The sequence below is a fragment of the Cavia porcellus genome, unplaced genomic scaffold, assembly GCF_034190915.1.
Source record: "Cavia porcellus strain 051 isolate PalLab524CR breed Dunkin Hartley unplaced genomic scaffold, mCavPor4.1 scaffold_3, whole genome shotgun sequence".
In the NCBI taxonomy this organism is placed as follows: Eukaryota; Metazoa; Chordata; class Mammalia; order Rodentia; family Caviidae; genus Cavia; species Cavia porcellus.
The window spans coordinates 46,638,398-46,652,323 of NW_026947486.1; the positions used below are offsets into that span (position 1 = coordinate 46,638,398).

The 13,926-nt window shown below is 34.2% G+C and overlaps 1 protein-coding gene across 2 annotated transcripts in view; it reads right to left on the reverse strand.

Moving 5' to 3' along the window:
- Positions 1 to 2,439: 2,439 nt before the first annotated feature.
- Positions 2,440 to 13,926, reverse strand: part of LOC100735003 (charged multivesicular body protein 1B2) — a 43,366-nt gene continuing 31,879 nt past the window's right edge. Inside the window, exons 3-8 of one of the 2 annotated variants that reach the window (XM_005004167.4) lie at positions 10,815 to 10,961; positions 9,541 to 9,609; positions 9,360 to 9,467; positions 7,018 to 7,061; positions 4,305 to 4,377; positions 2,440 to 3,884 (exon numbers count right to left, since the gene is read on the reverse strand). In XM_005004167.4, the coding sequence (XP_005004224.2) occupies positions 3,840 to 3,884; positions 4,305 to 4,377; positions 7,018 to 7,061; positions 9,360 to 9,467; positions 9,541 to 9,609; positions 10,815 to 10,961 (486 nt within the window). In that variant the 3' untranslated portion in view covers positions 2,440 to 3,839. The remainder of the gene's footprint in view (positions 3,885 to 4,304; positions 4,378 to 7,017; positions 7,062 to 9,359; positions 9,468 to 9,540; positions 9,610 to 10,814; positions 10,962 to 13,926) is intronic. The other variant, XM_063246132.1, reaches the window with a different exon arrangement.

A 13,926-nucleotide genomic window follows, 5' to 3' on the forward strand; every position in this document is an offset into this window, starting at 1 on the left:
GTATCTCAGGGAAAAGGAAGAAAAAGAAAAAATATCTAAATTTGTATAAAAACACTTAGGATAGCTAAGATGATTGTGCTAAAATTTCTGTAAGTTCTTGGAACAAAATGGTTAACAGTCATAGGATTGGAACAATTTTGCATGTTTGTGTCTGGTGATAATTCTGTTGAAGACCATTGTGTAAAATAACAACCCCAGTTATGCACCTACCACCTTGTTTTGAAGGCCTGTATCATTGTTTTCGGCTGTTTGCTATTGTTATTTGTCTTTTTTGTTTTGTATTTTTTTAGCATTCTGTTTTGTTTTGCTTTGTTTTTCCTTTGAATACAGAAAGGATAGGTTTACATGTAGAGGCTTACACATGTATAGAACTTCTCCTAAACAGCTATAAGAATCGATTATATTATGCATGATGAAATGTACACCTACCTTGAAGAAAGAGACATTATGGTATCCCTTTCTGATTTCCTATCATTGTGCTGCAAAAATCAATAATGGTTTTCTTCTTTGCTTAGAGCTGTTTCAGTCTGTTTTGTATTATTTAATTTCAGAACACATAAAGGTATGGACAGCTATTCTGAAGAGAATTAGACATTATGCTAGCCATTGTTGATTTTTCTATTGTCTGGCTTTGAAGGCCTATAATCTCTTCATCACTCTGTTCTAATCAGTTTTATACTATTTTGTTTTGTATGAATTCATTGTATATAAAGAGATGGACAACTATTTAGAAGAAAACAAGAGACATTATGGTAGCCACTGTAGATCTCCTGTTGTCTTGCTTTGAAATCTCTATCATTTAAATTGTTTTCTTGTGATCTGCTTTGTTCTATTTTATTATGTTTAGTTTTGCCCTCTTTAAGATAAAATTTAAAAATAAATAAAAAAAGAAAATACATGAATTACTTAAAATCTGATCTTGGACTTTTTCCTCTACAGTCTACTCAACAACCAATGTGGACATTAGTTTGAAGGTACGATTTTACTAGATTAATAAGATTCAAAGATATTGGGCCGAAATTGTTTCTGTCATCCTATATATCATTTGCTATTAATTTCTCCATAGATACCTTCTCTTCAAATGGTCCAGATGTGCCTATTTTGCAGTTTTCCAAAGTAAAGCATTAATCTTATATAATGACTTATTTGTTCTATCTGTACAGTTTTCTCTATAAAAATTATTGCTAATAAATTAACCAAGTAAGATAATCTAGAACATAATGTGTACCTCAAGTGGTATACAGGAAAATGGAAGATTCTAAGAATCCAGATATATGAACAGGAGTTTTTTTTTAGCCACATTAATTAATGGTATAGCAAAATGGTTCTGAGCATTTGACCTTACACATTTAACTAAATAATATAATCAAATACTTAGGAAAATGTCATTATCCTTACAAGGTAGGAATTCACAGGTTCGGAGGACACTGGTTTAAAAACAAATTCTAAGAACGAAATTTTTTTTATGAAAATCTAGCAATAAATCCAGAAGTAAAAGTTGGGGTCTATAAATGATTTTGAAGTATAAATTTGATATGTCTGTCAATATAGTTATTTTTAGACCAGAAGTATATACATTTCTAGATTTATACATTTCTAGATTTAACTAACAGTATTCACAATTTACTAATTTTATTCAAGTAAAAAAACCAAAATGCCCCCAAAATGGAAAACAGACTCTATTTCATAACTATTTTAATTTGTTAATAATATCTTCTGTGGCTAAGATGTTCCAATATCAACAAGCTTACTCTTTAAGTAGAAAAAACTAAGTATCAATTACAAACAATATGAAAAGTTCCCACATTAAAGTCCTAATCAGGCTGGAGATTTAGGTCAGTTGCCTAAGTGCCTGCCTTGCAAGTGCAAGGTCATGAGTTCAACCCCCACACCAAAAAATAAAGTCATAATCATATAGTCAAGTTCCAAGAAAGTTAAAGAGATTAAATCCAAATAAAGCAGAAGAGTAATTTCTCATTTCATTAACCAGTGAATGATAGTTTTCGCTCATACATGGTAAGAAATATCATAGTTTAGTATGACATTTTAGCATGATATCTTCTAAACAGATCTACTCTTCAATAGAACTTCAAGAAATACTGGAGCTTTTTCATGGACAAATCTTGCAGTAAATAAAGAAAAAGCATCCAACCTATTTAACATATATAAGTAGTATACGAGATTAAGTGTGTAAGTTGGGTATTTCTCCACATTAAAATGGCTATATCAGAAAATTGTAGGGCTATACTGATTTGTTCATTTCAGGTGGGTAAAATATTCATATTCCTGGGGAGATTCAGATAGTACAGCTGGTCATCAAATAAGTTTCTTCCAAGGATCCTGGTCTACCAAAATTTAAGCAGTCTTATGCCTGTGGTGTCCCCCACACCCACACCATAAGTTATGCTCTGTTCCACCGGGTCCAAATTATTTGCATGCTTGAACAAAACATTTCATCTTCTTTATTTCTTCCACTTAGTAACAGAGTTGCATAAAAAGAAAACATGAACAGATTTAACCAGGAATTAACAAAAGTTGTAACTTGAGTTGGCTCATTTTGTTTTCATTTTTAGTTATTTTGCTGGTTGGCATAAAAACACTTGCCAAAATTCTGGAAGAGCAATTAATCAACAATCATATGGAAATATGTAAATGATATTAATATCATGCGAATTAGTCAACTTTGGAAATATATTAACAAGAAGTAAGTATACATAGGAAAACCACTGAAAGTATGCTTTAGAATTTCATTTGAAAGTAGGAAAAGCCAGATTATGTTTTTTTCTTTTTTTTAGTACCTGTTTTCAGAACATAACTGTTTTATTCCTTGTGAGGATCTGGCACATACACAAAATGCATATTCTTTTTTCATCACCCATTCCCCATTTCTTTATCCCTTTTTTTCACAGAATATCTACCTTCCTGTTTTCTATTATCTTTATTTACATTTTGGTTTTCTTACATGAAAGAAACTGTGTGATATATAAGCTTGTATGTCTGATATATTTCACTTAGCATTATGATCTCAAGAATCAATCATTTCCTACAAATGACTCAATGATATTTGACAAATGGCAGTCTTAATGATATTTAACAAACTGAAAATTTAAAAATGAGCAAACCTTAATTTCTTGATTTAATGTTGCTCAATTTACTAGTTGATAGGAAAATTATCAATGAAATTTTTAAACATTTAAAAAATTCAAATAGTCATTAAATTATGGGGTTAAAATCTAATGGTAAAGTTTAAGAGCTGAAGAACAGATTATAGGTCAACTGTGCTTCTGGTTGGATACAAAACAAAACCCAGAATACGGTAGTGTTCATTGTGTGACACTATATGAGGTCCTCTGGCTAAGTAAACATATAAAAACATATTAAGTAAACACACTTTCACTGCTTTTATGTTTATGAAACACTTGTCACTACGAAGATTAAAAATGACTAATAATTAAGAAAAGCCCAAAACTCTTATTCTACACTTTATTCTATAAAAAACATTTTACCTAGAAACACTCGATGCTATATTTTTGATGTAACATTTGAGGAAGATGTTTAATACACAATAAATTAATGCTAACTTTGTCAAAGACATCTACAAAAATATGCCCCTCACAGTTTTACACATAATATACAGAACTGTAAAATCTTCCCGTGTGGAAACTTCCTGGAAAAAAACATGTTGGAAATTACAGCGAGACAAAAGAAAGTATTATATACAAATAGAATCCAAGTTATCCTGCTATATAAAGATTTTAGTGTAAGTGGAGGGCAACTTATCTATATATACACACAAAGACTTCAGCAAGTGAAGAAAATAGAAGCACCAGTTCTTTAAGTTATACTTGATCACGAAGACGAGCAAGTCTCTGTGACAATTCATCCTAGACAAAGTAAATTTTACAAATCATCAGTCTTCACAAAAATCACTGATATTTTATATATCTCACATTTTAAATAAGATTTAAAATCTCTAACTATTCACATCAATAATAATGTTATGAGCTCAATTTTTTAAACATGTCAAAAGAAATGAAGAAAATAGTGCAGAAACTATGAAGGAAAGAAAAATCATTTTATACATAGTACATATATGGATAGTACCCTTTATTATAGAGATAAAGGCTAATCATGTTCTGCCATTTTATCAAGATATAGTTAAAAGAATACCATATATGAAAGAAAAAAGTACATATACATTTTCTTATACATAAATATAAATAACTATAAATGTAATTAACTTATAAAAGTTATTTATTTAAATATACCAAATGCATAAAATCAAAATAAATTCCAACATCTACCTGCTCAATTGAAGCAACACTTGTGCCAACAGAACCCATCTGACCCTGTGGTAGTTCCATATTAAGATCAAGCCTAAAAATTAATTTTAAAATAATTAGCATAAGTGAGTATTAATATAAGTATTTTATAAAAAGTAATAAAAATATTGCAAATTTGATTATTGTATCCTGCATTTTACATTGATTTAGATAGACTAAGTTTCATGTGACTGATTATGTAAATTCTAATTACATTCTAATTTTAATGTAAATAGATCTTAAGTATCTTCTGAATGTCTACTTTAAGATAAAATTTTAGATTATTTTATGGAGCATTTACAGTGATCCATATGGATGGTAATCATATAATAGAAATGCTAATAAAATACTAAGACTAATAAATATGGTCTTCTGAACAAAGCACTAAACTAATGGTTTATGTGAGATCATTATCTGATCCTTCATGGTAACAGAAAATGAGACAAAAAAATAAAACCTCGTAAATGTGGCCTCAGAATTCATATCTAATGTGTTTCAGTTTCCTGCCTCCTGTTTATTTGAATCATTATTTGCATCCAACAATATAAATGACATTCAGAAAGGTTAAGTACATTTATTTGGACAAGATCACTTCAGTGATAAAGACAGAATTTGAACCTACCTTCATATGTCTCTCCATTCATTTACTTTCCTTTGTACTATCCCTATAGGATGTACCTATTGTTTTGGCTTATCTCTAAACCACTCTATGCCAACTCCAGTTTGAAAACACTACAGGAAATATAATAATTTTAACACTCATCATGAGATGCTACAGACAGATTTTTGCTGGAGAGGTAAAGACATGCTACACTCAAATTCTGTTACAAGAATCACAAACTCAAACATTCTTGAACATGGGCATCTGTGCTTCCATATAGTTGGTTCTACTTATCCGTACTGCTCTAGTCATCATCCATTATTGACATAATCTTTCAATTTTGGTCCCTAACTCCTTCAAGAAACAACTGGCTATGTCTGGAGACATGAACAGTTGTTACAACTAAGGGAAATACTACTAGTGATAACTAGTGGGTAGAGGTTAGGAAGTTACTAAGCCCCTATATTATACAAGACAGCCCCTAGGATTGTTCAGTCCAAAACGTCAGTACTGCTAAAGTTAAGAAATACCTCTCTAAAATGCATCAAAATGTTGCCTACTGATCATGATTTATCACTGAGACTCAGTAAGGCTAAATAAGTGGTAACATTCATTTTTTTAGACCTTTTGCTGTATTTTCAGGCTTAATCTTACATAGTCTTCAGCAGTGACAGAAGTAAATCGTTAGTCTCTTATTAATAAAATGGGGTATTCTGATGTACAATGCCTAGATTTCTTTTTATAATACTTAGCAAAAAAATCACCTTTCTTGTCACTTTCTTGTGTTGGCATGTGGGCTTCATCAGGATGCTAACAAATGTAAATAGTATTAAACCTAATGTTTAGTTTTGTTCTCAAATATGGCATAGCTTCTTTTTAATTTATTATCCAGATTTTTCAATTTACTAATGACACATTAGTGATATAAAGAGTTTACAAATGTAACTTTATTCTATTGGTGATATTTAACAATTCTGTTTTCTAGGTGTCTTTGAATCTTTTCTTTTCAGAAGAAGAGAAAAAAAAGCGTACATTAACTTTGTTTCAACTTATTAATCTACTTTTGAAGATAAAAGTCTATTCCTGTAATACCAGCACTAGGGAGGCTGGGGCAGGAGGACTGCAGCAAGTCTGTGGCCAGCCGGAGTATATCTTAACGAGTTCAAGGCCAGCTGAACTGCATAGCAAAAACCTATCTCAAAAAGACAAAAAAAGAAGATAAAAGTCTATAAAACATTAACATCACATACTTTTAATCTCTGTCTTACAAAAATATACTTTTATTCTTTATTATAGTCACTTTTCTTTTGAGAAAGGTTTTCACTTTGTTGTTCAGATTGGTCTTGAACTATTTGCCCAGGCTGGTTTGAACTCATGGCTATCCTCCTATTTCAGGCTCCTAAATGCTGGGATTATATGTGTGTACCACCAGATTTACCTACTACTACATTATCTTAACCTAAATATTATATTAGAAAATACTGATAACATGATTAACTGTAGCCCAGATATCATTATCAAATCATGCCCACCCAAATAAGAAAGTTCTAAATCAAAGAGTTCATATCAGACATACTATTTTGAATAGCAGTACAAAAGTATTGATTATTTACTTTGAAAAAGAAAAAAACATTTCCAATGTTGCTGTCTTTTGAGTCTACTAGACATATTGCACATATTGGTCAGTTTTCAGGACTCAAACTAGACTTATGACTCAATGGCTTGATCACAAAACTTTCTTGAGAGACTTTTAAAAATCCATGCATTTTGTTTATGCTGTGTTCAGTACGTGGTAAGCAAATGATTAAACACTTTGTCTCCCTTGTTACTTTCATCCATTTCATATTATCACACACTAGTCTATCACTAGAGATTTAAAAAAATACTAAGATGATGTGAATAAAGTCAGATTTTTATGAATGTGACAATGAAATGAGTAAGTATTAAAAGGCCCTTAGACATTAATGCCTGAGTCAGAAACCTAATTTTGAACAACTCTGGTAAAGATAAATATTTCTATCCACATTACAGAATTGTAGAATAAGGAAATATTAAATCACTACTATCCAAAAGCTGTTGAATAACTCTGCTTACCCAGCTTCATCTGCCATTTCTTGAAGCAGCATATCCACTTGGTTCTAGAATAAGAAAACAAAAATTTACATTGTAATAAAATTTGCTTTTTTGGTAGTTTGGTTTTTGGCTTTAAAATGGGATCTATAAATTTTAAAAGAAGGGTTTTTAAATGTTTATCTTACCACCAGACAAAACTGAATTATTTCAGAATATTACTTTTTCCTAAGTTTTCAAGCCTTACACTATGAGGCTATGTAAAAATCTTAGCAGTGAGGTTCACACATAATTTGAATCTCCGAGTAATGCAGTTCTCTGAATAAGGAAGTGACCCAATTTATAAAGCTCTGCTATTACTTTGCTTTTACTTAAACTGCAACAAACTTAAAGTTTATAATAGAATACTGCGGCAATTCTTCTAGTTGATACACACCTGACATTACAAATGACATTTTTTAAAAACACCTAGTGATAAATGAAAAATAACTACAGCTCGCTCTCCATAATTCCTAAGGTCTTCACCACAGAGTCAACCAACCCAGATCAAAATCACTTGGGAAAAACTGCACTTGTAATGAACAGGTACAAACACTTTTTTCTTGTTATTTTTAATGAATGCAGTATAATAATCTTTACATATCTTTTACATTGTAGCGGGGATTATAAGTAACTTAAAGATGATTTAAATTTTATGCGAGGATGGAGATGTATTGTATGCAAAATACTATACCATTTTATATAAAAGACTTGAGCATCTTCACGTTTTAGTATACACAGGGGGTCCTGGAACTAATTCTTCATGGGTACTTAACATGTTTATTAAGATATAGGAATTTTCAGGGAATAGTTTGATTAGTTTAAAAAACTCAACTTAGTTATTCAAAATGTTTTAAACATACAAGAGGAAGTTCTAAAATATAATAGTAGGGGCTGAGGATTTAGCTCAGCGGCATAAGCGCCTGCCTGGCAAGCCTGAGGTCATGAGTTTGATCTCCAGTACCAATAACATAACATAACATAACATAACATAACATAACATAACATAACATAACATGAAATATGATAGCAGATCTGCCCACAAGATGTGTTTTTTTAAGCAAACCATTAACTTTTTTCTTAACCTAATTTTAAATTCTCTATTGATTACTTCAAAAATGTTTCCAAAATACAGAAAAAGTTCAGAAAATAAACCACATACCCATAGACATTAACATGTTAGGCATTTTTACTTCACATCTTAAAAGGCATTTTCTGTGCTTTAAAAACATGTGTTATTATACTACATTATTCTGTAACTTGCTTTAATCAACCTTTAGCATTTATTGGTATCTAGAGATCTATTTCATTTACTTTAGCTCCTTTTAGATGTTGTAATATAGAAATGCTCAATTTTATCTATGCATTCTAATTCTAGATATTCAAAATTTTTATTTTCTACAATACACAATGAGACAACATGTATTGTGTATGTGCATTTTTACTTCACATCTTAAAAGGCATTTTCTGTGCTTTAAAAACATGTGTTATTATACTACATTATTCTGTAACTTGCTTTAATCAACCTTTAGCATTTATTGGTATCTAGAGAACTATTTCATTTACTTTAGCTCCTTTTAGATGTTGTAATATAGAAATATTCAATTTTATCTATGCATTCTAATTCTAGATATTCAAAATTTTTATTTTCTTTCTACAATGCACAATGAGACAACATGTATTGTGTATGTGCATCTATATAATATATTTAAATACACATATAAGGGCTTCTTGGTGCATAAATTTGGAAAGCAAAGTACTAGACCACAGGTTATATATTCCATGTATTCCACTCATTTCAGTAATATTCAACAAATACTGTAGAGCAAAAAGTTCTACTGTGCTATTATATAGCAGGTAATTATAGAAAGCTATATATTCTGTATATTTTAAAAAGCCAGCAAAAACAATTTTGAAACTTTTTACATAAAGAACTGATTTAAAGAGATACATATGGTTAATCTGACTTAAATACTGCACAATATATAGATGATCAGAATATGACATATTACCACATTAATGAATACAGTTTCAAAGTGTTTATTAAAGTGTATTTAATTAATAAAAACACCATTAGCATTCAGGTGGAACTAGGCTCCAGAATCTAAACATGTGATTTAGTGTAATTTCCAGAACTCCAAATCAAGAAAAGGAATATGGTCTTCCAATGCTTCCTCAAGAATTGAAGGGCAGAATAGTAAATTTCCACCTACACTGTGGGACTGTATTTATCTAGCACTACAGAGAAGATTTAGATTCACAAAGCTATTATATTTTGAAGTCAGGTGATTTTAAGAAGTTATTCTAAGAAAATAAACTAATCTTACTTGTGGAGTTGTTAGGGTTGTAGTGCTACTCATTGTATCTTCCATTTGCTGTGTTTGAACATCCAGAGTTTCAAACTGGTGTTCAAATTTGTCCATCAATGCAGAAATCTGTAAAATATGGTCATAAGAAAAGTTTACACTTAAAAGATACTACATGGGTATCAAGTAATTTTTTTTTTACCTTTTCAAGGTTCATACTCCTCAATGTAGCATCCATAGATTTAACTACACCTGCCATTGACTTTGTTACCTATTTGGGGTACAAAAACAGATATATCATATTTATTATAAGAAATGTCAACAGCTTTGTATTTGCTTAATATATTATTGCTCAACTTAATGAAACTTGTCTACCTTTCCCTTACCAACAAAAACATGTACTGCAATCTGATTTAAACTACCTTATATTCTTATACCTTGGACAATCCACTTCATGAGAAGATAAGTAAGCAGAACTCACTTCAAAAATCCACTGCCAAAATCATTTTCCTCCTAAGCACTCTGACATCATTCTTATCCATAAATGCACTTACAAGCACTGTGTAACATCCTGCAATAGGGTTAGATTTCTATCTGACAACATGTACTGCTCTCATTACACTTATTTAATATATTTGCCATATAAAACTATATTCATCTGGGGAATTGTAACATACACATACCACATCTTGATCATTTTAATCCCCTTCTCTCCCATCCCCCTCTCCATCCACATTCCCTTCCTCATCTACAAAGGTCTACCTTGCTGTTTTCTACCATATTCACTTTATAAAGTTATTCAAATTGCTTCTATTTTGAGTTTTTCATAGAAGAGAAACCATGTGACATTTAAATTTCTGTATGTGGCTTATTTTCACATTATGGTCTCAGAATGCACCCATTTTCCTATGTAAAACTAAAATTCATCTTCCTTATGCCCTGAGTAGTAGTCCACAATGTATATACACTTTCTTATCCATTCATCTGTTGATGAGTATATAGGCTACTTCCATAATTTAGCTATTGTAAATGCTGCTATTCTAAAAATGGATAAGCATGTATCACTGTAGTATGATGAGTTTAATTTTTTTCTGTCTTTTTGAGGTAGTGTCTCACAAGATCAGGTTGGCCTTGAACACACAGTGATACTCCTGCCTCAGCCTCCTGAGCACTGCGATTATAGGCCTGCGCCAGTTGACTTTAAGTCTTTCAGAAATATAACCAGAAGTATAGCTTGGTCAAGCCAAGTTTCTAATTTTAGTTTTTTATAACATCACAATACTGCCAGGGATTTAGCTCAGCAGCATAAGCGCCTGCCTGGCAAGCACTTCAATCCCTGGCTGGTATCAAAAAAAAAAAAAATCACCATACTGATTTCCATAGGGGTTTTACTGGTAAGCATTGTCACCAATATTATAAAAGAATTCCTTTTTCCCTGTAGCAGAATTTCTATTATTTACAGATAATAAATTTTACCTTGCCCATTGTTACTGCAGATTGAACTCTGGCAGCCACAGCATCAACCCTAGCACTCATTCTCAAGAAATTTATAGCTTGGTTTTTCTGACGGATTGCATTTTCAGCATGTATTCTTGCAACTTCTGTATTTCCTTTCTGAATGGCCTGTTTTAAGCAGAAAAGGAAGTGGCATTGAAGCAAGGAGTGAAAATAAATATTGGTGATGACAAAGAGAAAAATATTTAGAACATGACCTCAAATTAACCTATTAGCTTTTTGAGAAATTAGCCCTAAACTGGTAGAAAATGTGTACCTCTCTAATTTGTAATACAGTAGAAAAATATTAATTGTTTAAAAATTAAAATATAAAGTTTAAAAATACTCCTAATCATGTCCCTGAGCTACTACAACTGTTAATATTTTAGTGTACAAAATTACAAGTACCTAAATATTTATTACAATATAAATATATCTGTTATAAAAATACATGTATAGGACATTCTGTTTTGGTACTTTTTGTCATACGTGGTGGACTGACAGCTGGTGGGCAACTTATAACAATCAACATGGCTACTGCGCATGCCTTTTCCCATAATGCACTCTGTTATAGTGGTTGTAAGAGGTGCAGTCCCTGAGAACGGAGTTTGTTGAGCTCTGAGTAAAGAGAAGTTACTATGGGCTGTGCTGAAGAACCTGGCGCACATGTGTCTTGGTTTGGGACTTGAGAATCTTCCAAGTGCTTGGCTACACTTCTGTTTTATGTAAGTGCTGTGATCCTGGGATTACAGTGACTGTGGAGTCAGGAAAACATAACAGTGCTGACCTTCAGGAGACTTGGATCACAGCATCAAAGCTGCCTGCACAAAGCATGCTGAGGCCTGCATCGGCCCCTCCGTGTGTCTTGAGGACTGTGGATATCTCTGCAAGCAGGGAAGGATCGCAGGTTCCTGAGGCACCGCAACCTGTGGTGAGTGCTCAGCACACTCTGCCCAAATCTCAGACTGTTCCGGACCCTCCAGGCTTCCGGGTGCAGTGAAGTGGAGTAGTGGGTTAGAGGCCTCTACATCCGCCTCCCAATCCCAGCGCACTTGGAGAACTGCTAAGCTTCCCATGGGTGGGCGGGCCCACACTATCCCCAGAGGCCAGCCTGTTTCGCTGCCGCGCCTAGCCATCTGTGTTCAGAGGAGGAGCTGGGCGGATCTGGGGTGCCTGCATCGGCCTCTCCGTGTGTCTGGAGGTCTGTGGATATCTCAGCCCAGACTGTTTGGGTCCCTCCAGGCTTCCAGGTGCAGTGAAGGGGAGAGGTGGGTTTGACGCCTCTACATCTGTCTCCCCATCCTGGTTGCACTTGGAGAACTGCTGAGCTTCCGACGGGTGGGCGGGCCCACACTATCCCCAGAGCCCAGCCTGTTTCGCTGCTGCGCCTAGCCATCGATGTGCAGAGGAGGAGCAGGGTGGATCTGGGGTGCCTGCATCGGCCCCTCCGTATGTCTGGAGGACTGTGCGTATCTCTGCAAGCAGGGAGGGATAGCAGGTTCCTGAGGCACCGCAACCTGTGGCGAGTGCTCAGCACACTCTGCCCAAATCTCAGACTGTTCCAGACCCTCCAGGCTTCCGGGTGTAGTGAAGTGGAGTAGTAGGTTAGAGGCCTCTACATCTGCCTCCCCACCCCGGTTGCACTTGGAGAACTGCTGAGCTTCCCACAGGTGGGCGGGCCCACACTATCCCCAGAGGCCAGCCTGTTTCGCTGCCGCGCCTAGCCATCTATGTGCAGAAGAGGAGCTGGGTGGATCAGGGGTGCCTGCATCGGCCTCTCCGTGTGTCTGGAGGACTGTGGAAGTCTCTGCAAGCAGGGAGGGATCGCAGATTCCTGAGGCACCATGGCCTGTGGTGAGTAACTTAACCCAGCTGCAATTGAGGAGCTGTGGAGTTTCCAAGGGGCAGGTGGGCACACAGTGTCCCTGAGGCCCAGCTTGTCTGGAACTGCAGAGTTCTGAGAAGGCAGAGGAGGGCCATTGGTTCTGCAGGCCCATTGGCTTGGGGTAGCATGGTGCCAGAGTCTCAGTAGCTGCAAACATAGAAGGGGATTTTCAACAGATCCTGAGGAAGCTTTCAAATAACACTTGAAACACAGAAATATAGGAAAATGACAAAACGAAAGACCAAATTACAACCTCAAACCTCCAGCCCATCGCAAGAAACCCTAGGAGCAATGTATATAGAAGAAAATATATCCCATCCACCTCAAATATCAGACACAATAGCTACTGAAATTGACAAGCAACTCCAGGAAGCTTTAAAGAAATTCAAACGCTAAATAATCTCGCAGATAAAAGAAGAAATGATAAAAGAAATGAAAGAGATTCTGAATATATCTAAAGAAAACACAGATAAAAAATTGGAGGAACTAAACAAAAAGATAGAATCCCTAGACGAGCAATATAAGAAACAAACAGAATAAATAATGCAGATGCACAGAGATATACAGGAAATAAAAAACTCCACTGAAAGTTGTAAAAACCGCCTTAATGAAAGTGAAGATAGAATTTCAGACCTTGAAGACAGGATTGCAGCTAGTGAACAGGAAAGGAAAGATCTTTTAAAAAAAACAAAGAATCAGGAAACAACAATTCAACAACTGCAAGACGATGCAAAGAAGAATAACATAAGAATGATAGGGATTAATGAAAAAGAAGGAGACAACATAAAGGATGTCAAGAGGATATTTAGAGAAGTAACAGCTGAAAATTTCCCAAGCATGAGATCAGAAACTGACATCAGGATCAGTGAAGCATACAGAACTCCAAATAGTCATAACCAAAATAAAACTACACCCAGACATATAATAATCACCATCCCAGAGATCCAACACAAGAATAGACTATTAAAAGCTGTCAGAGAGAAAAGACAGATCACTTATAAAGGAAAACCTATCAGAATCACAGCAGACTTCTCAGCACAAACAATAAAGTCAAGAAGAGCATGGAGTGAAGTATTCCAGATTCTAAAGCAAAATGATTTGCAACCTAGACTGATGTATGGTGCAAAACTATCAGTCAAAATTGAAGGTGAAATACAATACTTCCATGACAAAGAACAGCTGAAGAACTTCATGAACACCAAACTAACC